Genomic DNA, 12,617 nt, shown 5'->3' on the forward strand with positions numbered 1-12,617 from the left:
AACACTCGGGAACTCGGGTCAGGTCGATGGATTCTAAAGACTCGGGAGTAGAACTCGGGGAACTTGGGAAAATACAAGTAGCTTGGCACGTAGGACCCCACTGCTTGATAGTGCCCACAGACCAGTCGATGTGAGGGTTATGGCTGTGAAGCCAGGGGTATCCAAGGACGAGAGGGAACTCGGAACAGGAGATCAGATGAAAGTTCATCAATTCCTGGTGTTGGAAAACTGAAAGTCGCAAGGAGGTAGTGACCTGAGTGACAAGTCCAGATCCCAAAGGGCTTCCATCCAATGTAGTAACCCTCATGGGGTCACTTAGAGGTTCAGAGGGAACACCATTCTCCTTCGGCTCCAGAGTCTACCAAGGCTTGAAGGTGAAGCTTGTGGTTGTCCCAGGAAAGGGAGACTGGAATGAGCAGACGGGAGTTGGACGGATGGGAGGAGGTTATGTTTCCCGTTACAGTTCCCCCCGGTCTGTACGGGACAGAGCGTTTCCCTGGAGCCCGGGACACGTGGAACTGAAATGGCCCGGTTTGCCGCAATATAGACAGCATCGCTCCCTCATCCGGCGGTCTCTCTCAGCCTGGGAGATGCGTCCAATCTGCATGGGTTCCGGTGGAGCCAGCGAGGATAAAGGTGGGGACTCGGAGCTGGGACTGATAGGGGCTAGAGGTCTACAGTTGAGTTCTCTCTCTCTCAAACGCTGGTCAATGCGTGAGGCCAACTTGATCAGGGACTCGAGATTGTCCGGTGGTTCCCGAGTGGCCAGTTCATCTTGGATAGTGTCGGAAAGGCCCTTCAGAAAGCACACCGTGAGCGCCTCGTTGTTCCAGCCACTCGCTGCTGCCACCGTGCAGAACTGGATGGCATAGTCCGGGCCGACCTTGGTGTAGAGTCAGGAGCTGTTTGGCTGAGTCAGGACCACTACTTGGGCCTTGAAACACTCGAGTTTGCACATGTGAGCGGTTGTTTGCTGCCACCGTCTGGATGGCAAGTCCGTCAGGACCTTGGTGTAGAGTCAGGAGCTGTTTCAGGGGAACACTATTCCTCAGCAAAGGCAGATAGCTGGCACAGCAGACTTGGGCATAGCCCAGGCCAGGGCTTTTTCCGACAGCAGGGTGATGATATATGCGATCTTGGACCGGTCGGTGGGAAACAGGAGATCATCCATTGGGTGAGAAATACAAGCACTTGGATCACCTGAGAACCCGAGGTTGCCACGTGTACATGAATCTGAGGAACTGGGACTGAAAGTCGATCAGATATCTGCTTTATGGAAGTCAGCATCTCCGACAGAAGATGAGAATGTCTAGCCATTAAGGGCTCTTGCTGAACCAGGGCGGCTTCGTGGCGTTGGACAGTCTCCTCGTGGTGGGACAGCATGGCAACAAGGTCCTGGGAACTGGCTGCCTCTGGGTTCATATCTGGCTCTGTGTTTCTGTCAGGACCTGGTTACGAACCCGGGTCTCCAGAGTGAGAAACAGTCACTTAACCAACTGAGCCACGAATAGTCGGCAGAACCCAGAAGATGAGGCAGACACAGCAGTACTTGAGACGGTGTATTTAATAAAGTAAAAAAGGGAAGTCCTTCAGGCAAACATATAACTCCACAACGTCAAAAGGAATTCCACGAGAACAAAGGTAATCCTCCAAGACAAAAGGTAAATCCACAAGGTGGCCCATGAAAAAGCCTCAAAAGATACTCAAAAATAAATAAACAAGAACAAAAACAGAATTCCACAAGAAGTCCAGCGGGAGCAACAAAAGTTCACAGCATACTAGGGCTGGGGCTAACATACAAACACAGAGCAAAGAACTCCAGACTCAGTGGAACTGGGAAAGCCATAAAATTGTCCATGGGTGTCCTTAAGAGGTTTTAAGATGTTTCAAATGTATAGCCTATTCAACCCCAAGGTCTCAGCCTTGATGTAATGTCATGGAAGGGTGAAACAGTGAACAGATATGGCAAGAGTATATAGGTCAGCCCGCCTTTGGATTTGAGAAATATGCTGTGAACCTCTAAGAGGAACATGTCTGTCTTCCCATATGCATATGTCTGTCTGTCTATCTCTTACATATAGAAGTTGTCCACCTTAAATTTTGCATCTAGCATTTCTCCACACCGTGACCAGGTTTTTGATTCCTAACATTTCCCTCAGTCAAGTATTGAATATCAAGCGCAGATTCAACTACAAAGTCTAGGGAGCTTTTTGAAAGCCAATGATGGTAGATCGGTAACAATAACAAATCAGACATTGAATATCTCTTTTAGCAAGGTGAAGTTAATAATTATGCTGTGGATGATGTATTAAACCACCTAGACACATCAAAGACACAGTTGTTCTTCTGAACTGAGCTGCAGGACAAGAAGGAAACTGCTCAGGGGTGTCACCATGAGGCCATTGCGGATTTAAAACATAATCAGAGTTCAATGGCTGTGATGGGAGAAAACTGAGGATGGATCAACAACATTGTAGTGACTCCACAATAATGACCTAAATCACAAAGTGAAAAGAAGAATATAAATATATAAAATATGCATAAAGTAACACTACAAAAAAAACACGACAAAGGAATACACTTTTTGGCCTAAATGCAAAGCCTTATGTTTGGAGCAAGTCCAACACAACCACACATCCATCACTGAGTAACTGCTTCCTTATTTTCAAGCATGGTATGGGTATGCTTGACATATACAAAAACAGTGGAGTTTTTCCAGGATGAAAATAAACGAGATGGAGCTAAGTACAAGCAAAATCTTAGAGGAAAACCAGCTTCAGTCTTCTTTACACCAGGCACTGGGAGAGGAATTCAGTTTTCAGCAGGACAATAACCTACAACACAAGGCCAAATCTACACTGGAGTTGCTTACCAAGAAGACAATGAATGTTCCTGAGTGGCTAAGTTACGGTTTGACTTCAATCTGCTTGAAAATCTATAGCAAGACTTGAAATGTGAAGATTTTTGAAAATAATAAAAATGGGAAAATATTGCACAATCCAGGTGTGCAAAGTTCTTAGAGACTTACCCAAGACACAGCTGTAGGGTGAGTACTTATCAAATCAAGATATATTAGTGTTATATTTGACATTAATCTCAATGGAAATCTTTGACAAAGTATTTTGTGTAGATCGTTGACAAAAAAAATGACAATTAACTCAATTTTAATCCCACTTTGTAACACAATAAAATGTGAAGAAATCCAAGGTGGTGAATACTTATGATAGACTCTAGATAAATGAAATACTTTTTCAACACGTTTGATTTTCTTAGGACTACAATAAAGTTTAATACCGGAGAGAATGTGTTTGTATGTTGTACTCTTTCTTGTGGAACAGGACCTGAAAAGGCATGATCGTCATGATTTCAACCTTTCTGAATAAAAGTCTTGATGCTAAACAGCAGATTGTTGAAAAGAGTACTTTTCAGTAACATGCGACAAAACCAAAATGCCAATTTGGATACTGTGGCTCCAGACCTGTTTGACCTCAGCGAGGGATTGACGCTGCTAAAAAAGTAACACTGTGTTTAAAGTTTTGGGCTATTTCTTATCTCACATATTGATTAGAACAATTAGACTATGAGCTCTCCTATTTCAAAATGTCCCAATTCAAAACAGTTTCTGCAAGCTGATTATAGTGTTTTACATTTCAATGAGCTTACTCTTGTGGCTTCACGGGGACAGTTGGAGATGGGAAAACTCTGTTTGCCGTCACCCAGAGTGGAAGGTTTGACAGGATCTACAAGGAGAGGATGAAATGTTTCCCTCTGGAGTTTCTTAGGGACGTATGAACTGTGAATTGTAACAGGCATACTGTTGATAAGTGTTACAAACATTTTGACAGGCCTACTGTTGATCGCCAGCCTGTCTCATAAGACTTGCTTTGTACAGAATGTCCTGATATAGCTTGTCCATGAGTGAAGAAAGTGCTTTTGGGTCAACCATTTAGTTAAGCAACAGAAATAACTTTGTGTGAACTTACAATTAGTGTCCTATCCAAAGCTCCTAGAGTGAAACAAATTGATTAGCTACAGCACTGAGCAAATATTTTATTTCTGTACTAATTAGAGACGTGCTGTGTATATGTAATGTAGGCTATTATATGAGACATACTAATAAAAAGTGTCCTAAACCCACTATGTATCTTAGCAAACACCATAGACATAATAATAATAACATATTATGTTTCCATTACTCATTATATTTGTTATGGTCATTAGTCATCCTTTGAAAAAAATTATTTGATGTCACTAAACCAATCACGTGTCAGATTGGACTGATTATGGAATAAGAAAACCCCAAACATTACCAACAACAGTGGACCCCTTGTTTAGGAATGTGCTTTTGTAACCCTTCTATTTCCAAATGTATTAATAAGCCGATGCTGAAACATAATCGTGTAATAAAGAGCTTTTCTCCGCCAAAACCCCTTCTTTCTTGTAACATTGTGCACTACACCGGATAGGAAAGTGGTGCCTGTTTGGTGGTACAGTTTGTGTCAATGCCAGACTCAGTGTTTGCTATTATTTCTGTTAGTATTTGCTAGTATTTATACTATCTTAGTGTATCATGATTGCAAAAGTGAGAATAGTTTACCATATCACAGCTTTCAGCTGGTATGCCTTTATCATTAAGTCCCTGGCTGCTAAGGATGGAGAGAAGTTACCACCTGGGATCTTTGAGTATGGTGGACCCTGGAAGTACCTTACTTTCCTCAACCTGGTGAGATTATTTTGCATTTTAATTGCAATTGGGGGTTGGATTGTAATGGATTAAAAGGTACTACAAACTCAAATGACAAAAGTAATGGCAAAATGTTATTGTGAATTGAATTGATTTGGGATAGTTGGACGAAATTGGTTATACTGCATTGGTTGTGGTTTGATCAGAACAATAAAACGTAACACAGAGTTGAATGTATCCGGTATAGAGGTTCAACCATGTCAACCTAGTCAGGAAAATCTCCAAGGTCACATGAGGCTACCTGATTTTTGTTGCATGATTTTTTTGTCTGTTTATATTAATGATAAATGATAAGAAAATGGGAATAACAATCATATGCTATGTATGCAATTTTTAAGTTATTGCAGATGGTGTTCTTTGGGATGGCCGTGGTGAATGATCTTCAGACTGGGAAAAACACAGTCAAGGGTCTTAACAAGTGGAAAGACCTCATCTTCTCTGTCCTTGCCTTCCCCGTGGGCATGGTGAGAAGGAGTGATTGAAATATTGTGATTTGATATACCACCAACATAAAATCTCCCACATCAAAGGGAGATAGTATATCTCATCTTAATGGATTTACTGCAATTTTTTATTTCTTTCCTTTTGTCTTTAAAATGTCTTAGTTTGTGGTGCTGCTTTTCTGGGTGATCTTTGCCTACGACAGGCAGCTTGTCTACCCAGAATCTTTAGATGCCTTCTTTCCTCTCTGGATGAATCATGCTATGGTCAGTACATACAAATTACAGACAAATGATTGTGAATGTAGAAGTGGGCTGGAAAGTAAATATAATGATGATAATGTATGAAAATATTATTTGTAGCACACCGTTGTTATGCCTGTCTTACTTGGGGAGATCCTGCTTCAACATCATGTGTACCCAAAGACTAAAAACGGCTTAGCTGCCTTAGGAGTTGTGGGCTTGGCTTACTTGGGCTGGTATGTAAAGGTTGTTTATTCATAAGATACAAATGTATGTATTGCAGACCATGTTTTTGTGGCACTAATCCATATTAATTTGAAAATTGAGTTCAAATTCTGATTCAAAATTTAAGCTGCTGACCCATAAAGAGTCAGACATTGTACTTACTGTATGTTGTTTCACTGCACCTCCATTCTCCATTTGTCTTGTTCTGTAGGGTGATATTTATCTACTTGGCGGTAGGTCTTTGGGTGTATCCTCTCCTCGGGCTCCTTAGCACCTCGGGTGTGTTGGGGTTATTCCTCTTAAACATGACAGTGGTGGCAATGATGTATCTGCTAGGATGGACCCTAAACAACTGTGTCTGGGGTGAGTGACCTCAGCAGGCTAGAACCATGACGTCAGAAGCAGAATTACCATGCTAAAGCTATAATAATCTCTCCCTTTCTCTCTCTTTGTTATTATTTTAGGAAAAGGCAAGACGGTGACTAAAAATAAATGAAACTCTGCTCATTTTCCTCTTTGAATCCATTGGGGCCTGATACATTGTTGTCAAACAGATTTCGCCAACATGCCTCAAGAAATACTGTATGTGTATGAATAGAAATTGCACACAGGGTCTTATGTCACATGTACTGTCCTCTGACAACATAGTTTCTAACAGACATGCTGTTGTTTTTCTTTTTTCAATAAATGTTATCAGCATCACAATTACAAAATATAACTCACAGTTGAAAAAATTGAAATCCCAGGTAGGCCTACATCAGGTTGATTGGTTATGTCCTTTTCTACCAGGAAGTTATCACAACATTCTCAAAACAATCGTTCTCTACTTACCAAAATTCTCTAACTACAACTTGACCAAATGAGAATATGAGAGTAAACAAGGGGTGATAAAATATCTCACCAATTGTTATAACTTTTTCTCTTGAGATTGGAATATCGTTGTGTTTTCAGAACGTGTGGAAATCATGAAACAGTATGTGAGCTATTAAAGTCTCAAAACCATGGTTGTGTGTACTTTTACCACAACAGGAAATTGAATGTTTGCTTTTTTGACCAAACATGTAATTACAAGGCACAAAAAAGCATGACGTAAATATGATGTAAGTCATGTTCCTTTTGGAGGTATAATTTCATTATACAATCATTAACAAATAAAATATAAGGGCAGCAAATCACTGCAATGACAAATTTGGGCCAATGAGTGCATCCTCCTTCATTCTCACGTTGTCTGTTAATGTTCTTTGATATTGGTGGATAGCTTGATCTTGCATAGAAATCAATATTTTCCAGGGTAACAAATGTAAATGTCTTTGTAACTGATTTGTACATTTCCTGGTACTCCCTAAGTGTGCTGATCCTTCAGGAAGTGCCGCCACGCAGGTCCCTGTAGTCCTTGGTGATGAAGATAGTTTGGGTCTGCCTCTACCAATCCAACTGACAGAACTTTGGCCAATAAGTGACAGTCTTGCTCATTTATAACTGCAGAAGAAATAAACGTCAATTGATGATCCAGTATTAAGGAATACAGTATGAACCAGGTTTGGTATCTAAAGTGTATTATCAGAGTATACTGTACATAGCCTGCATCACCTCTTTACCTTTTCCTGTTGTTTCCTTCTCATGCTGTGGGCCATACGTGGCTCTGTATATTATTTATCCAAATATGAATCTCCGTTGTCAAGAGTGGGAGCCATTTCCAAACATTTGAGCAATCTAAAACAATACATTCAAGTGTTATATAATCTGATCATTAAAAAAAGCACACCAGGGCCCTTTTAGTCAGTGTTAACCCCAAGTATAATGGTAAATGGCAATGCACAATACATTGTTTACATATGTTTCAATTGAGCCTCCAATGACTAAAGGATAAAATATCAAGATAAAAATATTAAGGCCTACATAACATTTGGAGAACACTGTAAAAATGAATATGATAAGGTCGATAATGAAATTCTTAGGAAACATTTGATGTGTATACCCTGAGGGAAGCATTCTATTTTTGAAAAGTTCCAAAATACAAGTAGGGAAAATCAGACTTAGAGGATTCATAGTTTTTGCTGGGCATTAAAGGGGAAGTTCATCCATTTGTCTGTGGCATTATTTTCACTCTTTCTGTGCTTGTAGTTGACACATTTTGCTGCGATATCACTTGCCGTTGACTGCAATGCATTATGAAAATGTGTCTAAATCAAGTCAAATGGAATTTTATTTGTCACATGCGTCGTAGACAACAGGTGTAGACCAAAGGCCAGCTTAAACTTTGTCTAACGACATGTCTGCAGACAATTAGAATGCGACAAGTGTCACTGGTCAAACTAAGGTCGATGTCCACACCCCCGCGGAAATCTAATTAGAATTAGCATAATAAAACAATCTCCATAAAAATCTGTCAGTTTAAGCTAGATATATCTGTTTTTTTCAATCCACCGCATCTGCTTATGTAACACTTTCGGTGAAAGTCTTTCATCTACTGTGAAAGGTGACAGAGCTGGAGCGGTGTTTGTCAGACCATGAGAACGGTGTGGCCTACAAACGGACCCCTCTATAGAAAGATGAGACTCTCATGAACATGATGGTGTTCTCTGTTTTGCTCTACGATCACCACAAGCTTCTGAAGTCTGTACAGCTGATCCGTCAACTTCTGTCGGTAGCGTCCGAACACCGATACACTAATATGACCCCTCTGTGTAAAGGTGAGACTTGTTTAGCTCTAGGACACCCACAGGCCTCACAAGACTCGTCTAAAGGTCCCCTGGTACCAGTCAAAAACATTTATGGAAGTACAGTGCATTCGGAAAGTTTTCAGACCCCTTCTGTTATGCACTTGAGTGAGGACCCAAAAGCGGTTTAACAAAAACAGAGTTCTTTAATGTGAACACAGGGAAGACATAGATCCTCTTCAGATGTAGATAATGGAAAAAATAGACAACCCGCAGAGAGGACAAATGAAACATAAAGTCCCTCTGATAATTACAAGAGAGTCCCCTTCTTAGCAGCAGAGGAGAATAGCTGGGTTAGCGGCGACAGGCTGCAGGTCGTCTGGGTATGCGCGGGTCATAGAGGAACAGTGGTACCTGATCTCACGTAGCATCAGATGAACTGGACACAGTGCAAACGAAAGACAGTTAGCTGAGTACAGGATGCACCTGCCAGGCAGATTCCGACAGGATAGGACAAGGATGAAGCAAACGAGACGATAGTTTGTTTCTGGCATGAAAAACTCAAACGAGAATCTGACACCGAAAGAAGCAGGAACAGAGAGAGAAATAGAGACCTAATCAGAGGGAAAAAGGGAACAGGTGGGAAAAGGGTGAACGAGGTAGTTAGAGGAGATGAGGAACAGCTGGAGGAGGAGAGAAAGAGAAGGTAACCTAATAAGACCAGCAGAGAGAGACAGAGTGAAGAGAAAGAACAGGAACAAGACATAATAAGACATGACAGTACCCACCCCCACTCACCGAGCGCCTCCTGGCGCACTCGAGGAGGAAACCTGGTGGCAACGGAGGAAATCATCGATCAGCGAACGGTCCAGCACGTCCCGAGAGGGAACCCAACTCCTTTCCTCAGGACCGTACCCCTCCCAATCCACTAGGTACTGATGACCGCATGTCCAAAATCTTACGGACCCTGTAGATAGGTGCGCCCTCGACAAGGATGGGGGGGGGACGAGCGGGGGGCGCGAAGAACGGGCTTAACACAGGAGACATGGAAGACCGGGTGGACGCGACGAAGATATCGCGGGAGAAGAAGTCGCACTGCGACAGGATTAATGATCTGAGAAATACGGAACGGACCAATGAACCGCGGGGTCAACTTGCGAGAAGCTGTCTTAAGGGGAAGGTTTTGAGTGGAGAGCCATACTCTCTGACCGTGACAATATCTAGGGCTCTTAGTCCTACGCTTATTAGCGGCCCTCACAGTCTGCGCCCTATAACGGCAAAGTGCAGACCTGACCCCCTTCCAGGTGCGCTCACAACGTTGGACAAAAGCCTGAGCGGAGGGGACGCAGGACTCGGCGAGCTGAGACGAGAACAGCGGAGGTTGGTACCCGAGGCTACTCTGAAAAGGAGATAGACCGGTCGCAGACGAAGGAAGTGAGTTGTGGGCGTATTCTGCCCAGGGAGCTGTTCTGACCAAGACGCAGGGTTACGAAAAGAAAGACTGCGTAAGATGCGACCAACAGTCTGATTGGCCCGTTCGGCTTGACCGTTAGACTGGGGGTGGAAGCCGGATGAGAGACTGACGGAAGCCCCAATCAAACGGCAAAACTCCCTCCATAATTGAGACGTGAACTGCGGACCCTGTCGGAAACGACGTCTGACGGAAGGCCATGAATTTTGAAAACATTCTCGATGATGATTTGTGCCGTTTCTTTAGCAGAAGGGAGCTTAGTGAGGGGAATAAAATGAGCCGCCTTAGAGAACCTATCGACAACCGTAAGAATAACTGTCTTCCCCGCTGACGAAGGCAGTCCGGTGATAAAATCTAAGGCGATGTGAGACCACGGTCGAGAGGGAATGGGAAGCGGTCTGAGACAGCCGGCAGGAGGGGAGTTCCCGGACTTAGTCTGCGCGCAGACCGAACAAGCAGCGACAAACGACGCGTGTCACGTTCCCGAGTGGGCCACCAAAAACGCTGGCGAATGGAAGCAAGCGTACCCCGAACGCCGGGGTGGCCGGCTAACTTGGCAGAGTGGGCCCACTGAAGAACGGCCAGACGAGTAGGAACGGGAACGAAAAGAAGGTTCCTAGGCAAGCACGCGGCGACGGAGTGTGAGTGAGTGCTTGCTTTACCTGCCTCTCAATTCCCCAGACAGTCAACCCGACAACACGCCCCTCAGGGAGAATCCCATCGGGGTCGGTGGAGACTACTGAAGAACTGAAGAGACGAGATAAAGCATCAGGCTTGGTGATCTTTGAGCACGGATGATAAGAAATAACAAACTCGAAACGAGCGAAAAACAGAGCCCAACGAGCCTGACGCGCATTAAGTCGTTTGGCAGAACGGATGTACTCAAGGTTGCTATGGTCAGTCCAAACGACAAAAGGAACGGTCGCCCCCTCCAACCACTGTCGCCATTCGCCTAGGGCTAAGCGGATGACGAGCAGTTCGCGTTACCAACATCATAGTTACGTTCTGACGGCGATAGGCGATGAGAGAAAATACGCGCAAGGATGGACCTTGCCGTCAGAGAGAGAGCGCTGAGAAAGAATGGCTCCCACGCCCACCTCTGACGCGTCAACCTCAACAACAAACTGTCTAGAGATGTCAGGTGTAACAAGAATAGGTGCGGATGTAAAACGATTCTTGAGAAGATCAAAAGCTCCCTGGGCGGAAACGGACCACTTAAAGCACGTCTTGACAGAAGTAAGGGCTGTGAGGGGAGCTGCCACCTGACCGAAATTACGGATGAAACGACGATAGAAATTAGCGAAGCCCAGAAAGTGCTGCAGCTCGACGCGTGATTTAGGAACGGGCCAATCAATGACAGCCTGGACCTTAGCGGGATCCATCTTAATGCCCTCAGCGGAAATAACAGAACCGAGAAAGGGACAGAGGTGGCATGAAAAGTGCACTTCTCAGCCTTCACATAAAGACAGTTCTCCAAAAGGCGCTGGAGGACGCGTCGAACGTGCTGAACATGAATCGAGAGAGACGGTGAAAAAATCAGGATATCGTCCATGTAAACGAAAACAAAAATGTTCAGCATGTCTCTCAGGACGTCGTTAACTAGTGCCTGAAAGACAGCTGGAGCGTTAACGAGGCCGAAAGGAAGAACCCGGTATTCAAAGTGCCCTAACGGAGTGTTAAACGCCGTCTTCCACTCGTCCCCCTCCCTGATGCGCACGAGATGGTAGGCGTTACGAAGGTCCAATTTGGTGAAAAACCTGGCTCCCTGCAGGATCTCGAAGGCTGAAGACATAAGAGGAAGCGGATAACGATTCTTAACTGTTATGTCATTCAGCCTCGATAATCCACGCATGGGCGCAGGGACCCGTCCTTCTTCTGAACAAAAATCCCGCTCCGGCGGGGGAGGAGGAGGAGACTATGGTACCGGCGTCGAGCGAAACCGACAAATAATCCTCGAGAGCCTTACGTTCGGGAGCCGACAGAGAATATAATCTACCCGGGGGGAGTAGTTCCCGGAAGGAGATCAATACTACAGTCATACGACCGGTGTGGAGGGAGAGAAGTGGCCTTGGAACGACTGAACACCGTGCGCAGATCGTGATACTCCTCCGGCACACCTGTCAAATCGCCAGGCTCCTCCTGTGAAGAAGAGACAGAGGAAACAGGAGGGATAGCAGACATTAAACAGGTTACATGACAAGAAACATTCCAGGATAGGATAGTATTACTAGACCAATTAATAGAAGGGTTATGGCGCACTAGCCAGGGATGACCCAAAACAACAGGTGTAAAAGGTGAACGAAAAATTAAAAAAGAAATGGTTTCGCTATGATTACCAGAGACAGTGAGGGTTAAAGGCAGCGTCTCACGCTGAATCTTGGGGAGAGAACTACCATCTAAAGCGAACAAGGCCCTGGGCTCCCCTAACTGTCTGAGAGGAATATCATGTTCCCGAGCCCAGGTCTCGTCCATAAAACAGCCCTCCGCCCCAGAGTCTATCAAGGCACTGCAGGAAGCAGATGAACCGGGCCAGCGGAGATGGACCGGAAAGGTAGTGCGTGATCCAGAAGGAGAGGCCTGAGTAGTTGCGCTCACCAGTAGCCCTCCTCTTACTGATGAGCTCTGGCTTTTACTGGACATGAGGTGACAAAATGACCAGCGGAGCCGCAGTAGAGACAGAGGCGATTGGTGATTCTCCGTTCCCTCTCCTTGGCCGAGATGCGAATACCCCCCAGCTGCATAGGCTCAGCATCCGAGCCGGCGGAGGAGGGTGGCAGTGAAGCGGCAGGTGGCAGTGATGTGGAGAGGGGAGCAACGGAGAACGTGAGCTCCTT

The 12,617-nt window shown here is 44.6% G+C and overlaps 1 protein-coding gene across 1 annotated transcript; it reads left to right on the plus strand.

Annotated features, from left to right (window-relative positions):
* Window positions 1-3,113: 3,113 nt before the first annotated feature.
* LOC135509975 (androgen-dependent TFPI-regulating protein) lies at window positions 3,114-7,131 on the plus strand. Its single transcript, XM_064930790.1, has 6 exons — window positions 3,114-4,723; window positions 5,083-5,208; window positions 5,350-5,451; window positions 5,548-5,663; window positions 5,864-6,015; window positions 6,117-7,131. Exons 1-6 carry the CDS (start codon window positions 4,571-4,573, stop codon window positions 6,146-6,148), a joined length of 681 nt encoding a protein of 226 aa, XP_064786862.1. The 5' UTR covers window positions 3,114-4,570; the 3' UTR covers window positions 6,149-7,131.
* Window positions 7,132-12,617: the final 5,486 nt, after the last annotated feature.

Source organism: Oncorhynchus masou, chromosome 23 (genome assembly GCF_036934945.1).
Source record: "Oncorhynchus masou masou isolate Uvic2021 chromosome 23, UVic_Omas_1.1, whole genome shotgun sequence".
Classification (NCBI taxonomy): Eukaryota; Metazoa; Chordata; class Actinopteri; order Salmoniformes; family Salmonidae; genus Oncorhynchus; species Oncorhynchus masou.

What these genes read in the sequence shown, in the direction of transcription:
- LOC135509975 (XM_064930790.1), top strand. Translation starts at nt 4,571, where the DNA reads ATGATTGCAAAAGTGAGAATAGTTTACCATATCACAGCTTTCAGCTGG. An exon ending in ACCTTACTTTCCTCAACCTG is followed by an intron (nt 4,724 to 5,082) that starts GTGAGATTATTT and finishes GCAATTTTTAAG; the next exon opens with TTATTGCAGATGGTGTTCTT. An exon ending in TTGCCTTCCCCGTGGGCATG is followed by an intron (nt 5,209 to 5,349) that starts GTGAGAAGGAGT and finishes AAAATGTCTTAG; the next exon opens with TTTGTGGTGCTGCTTTTCTG.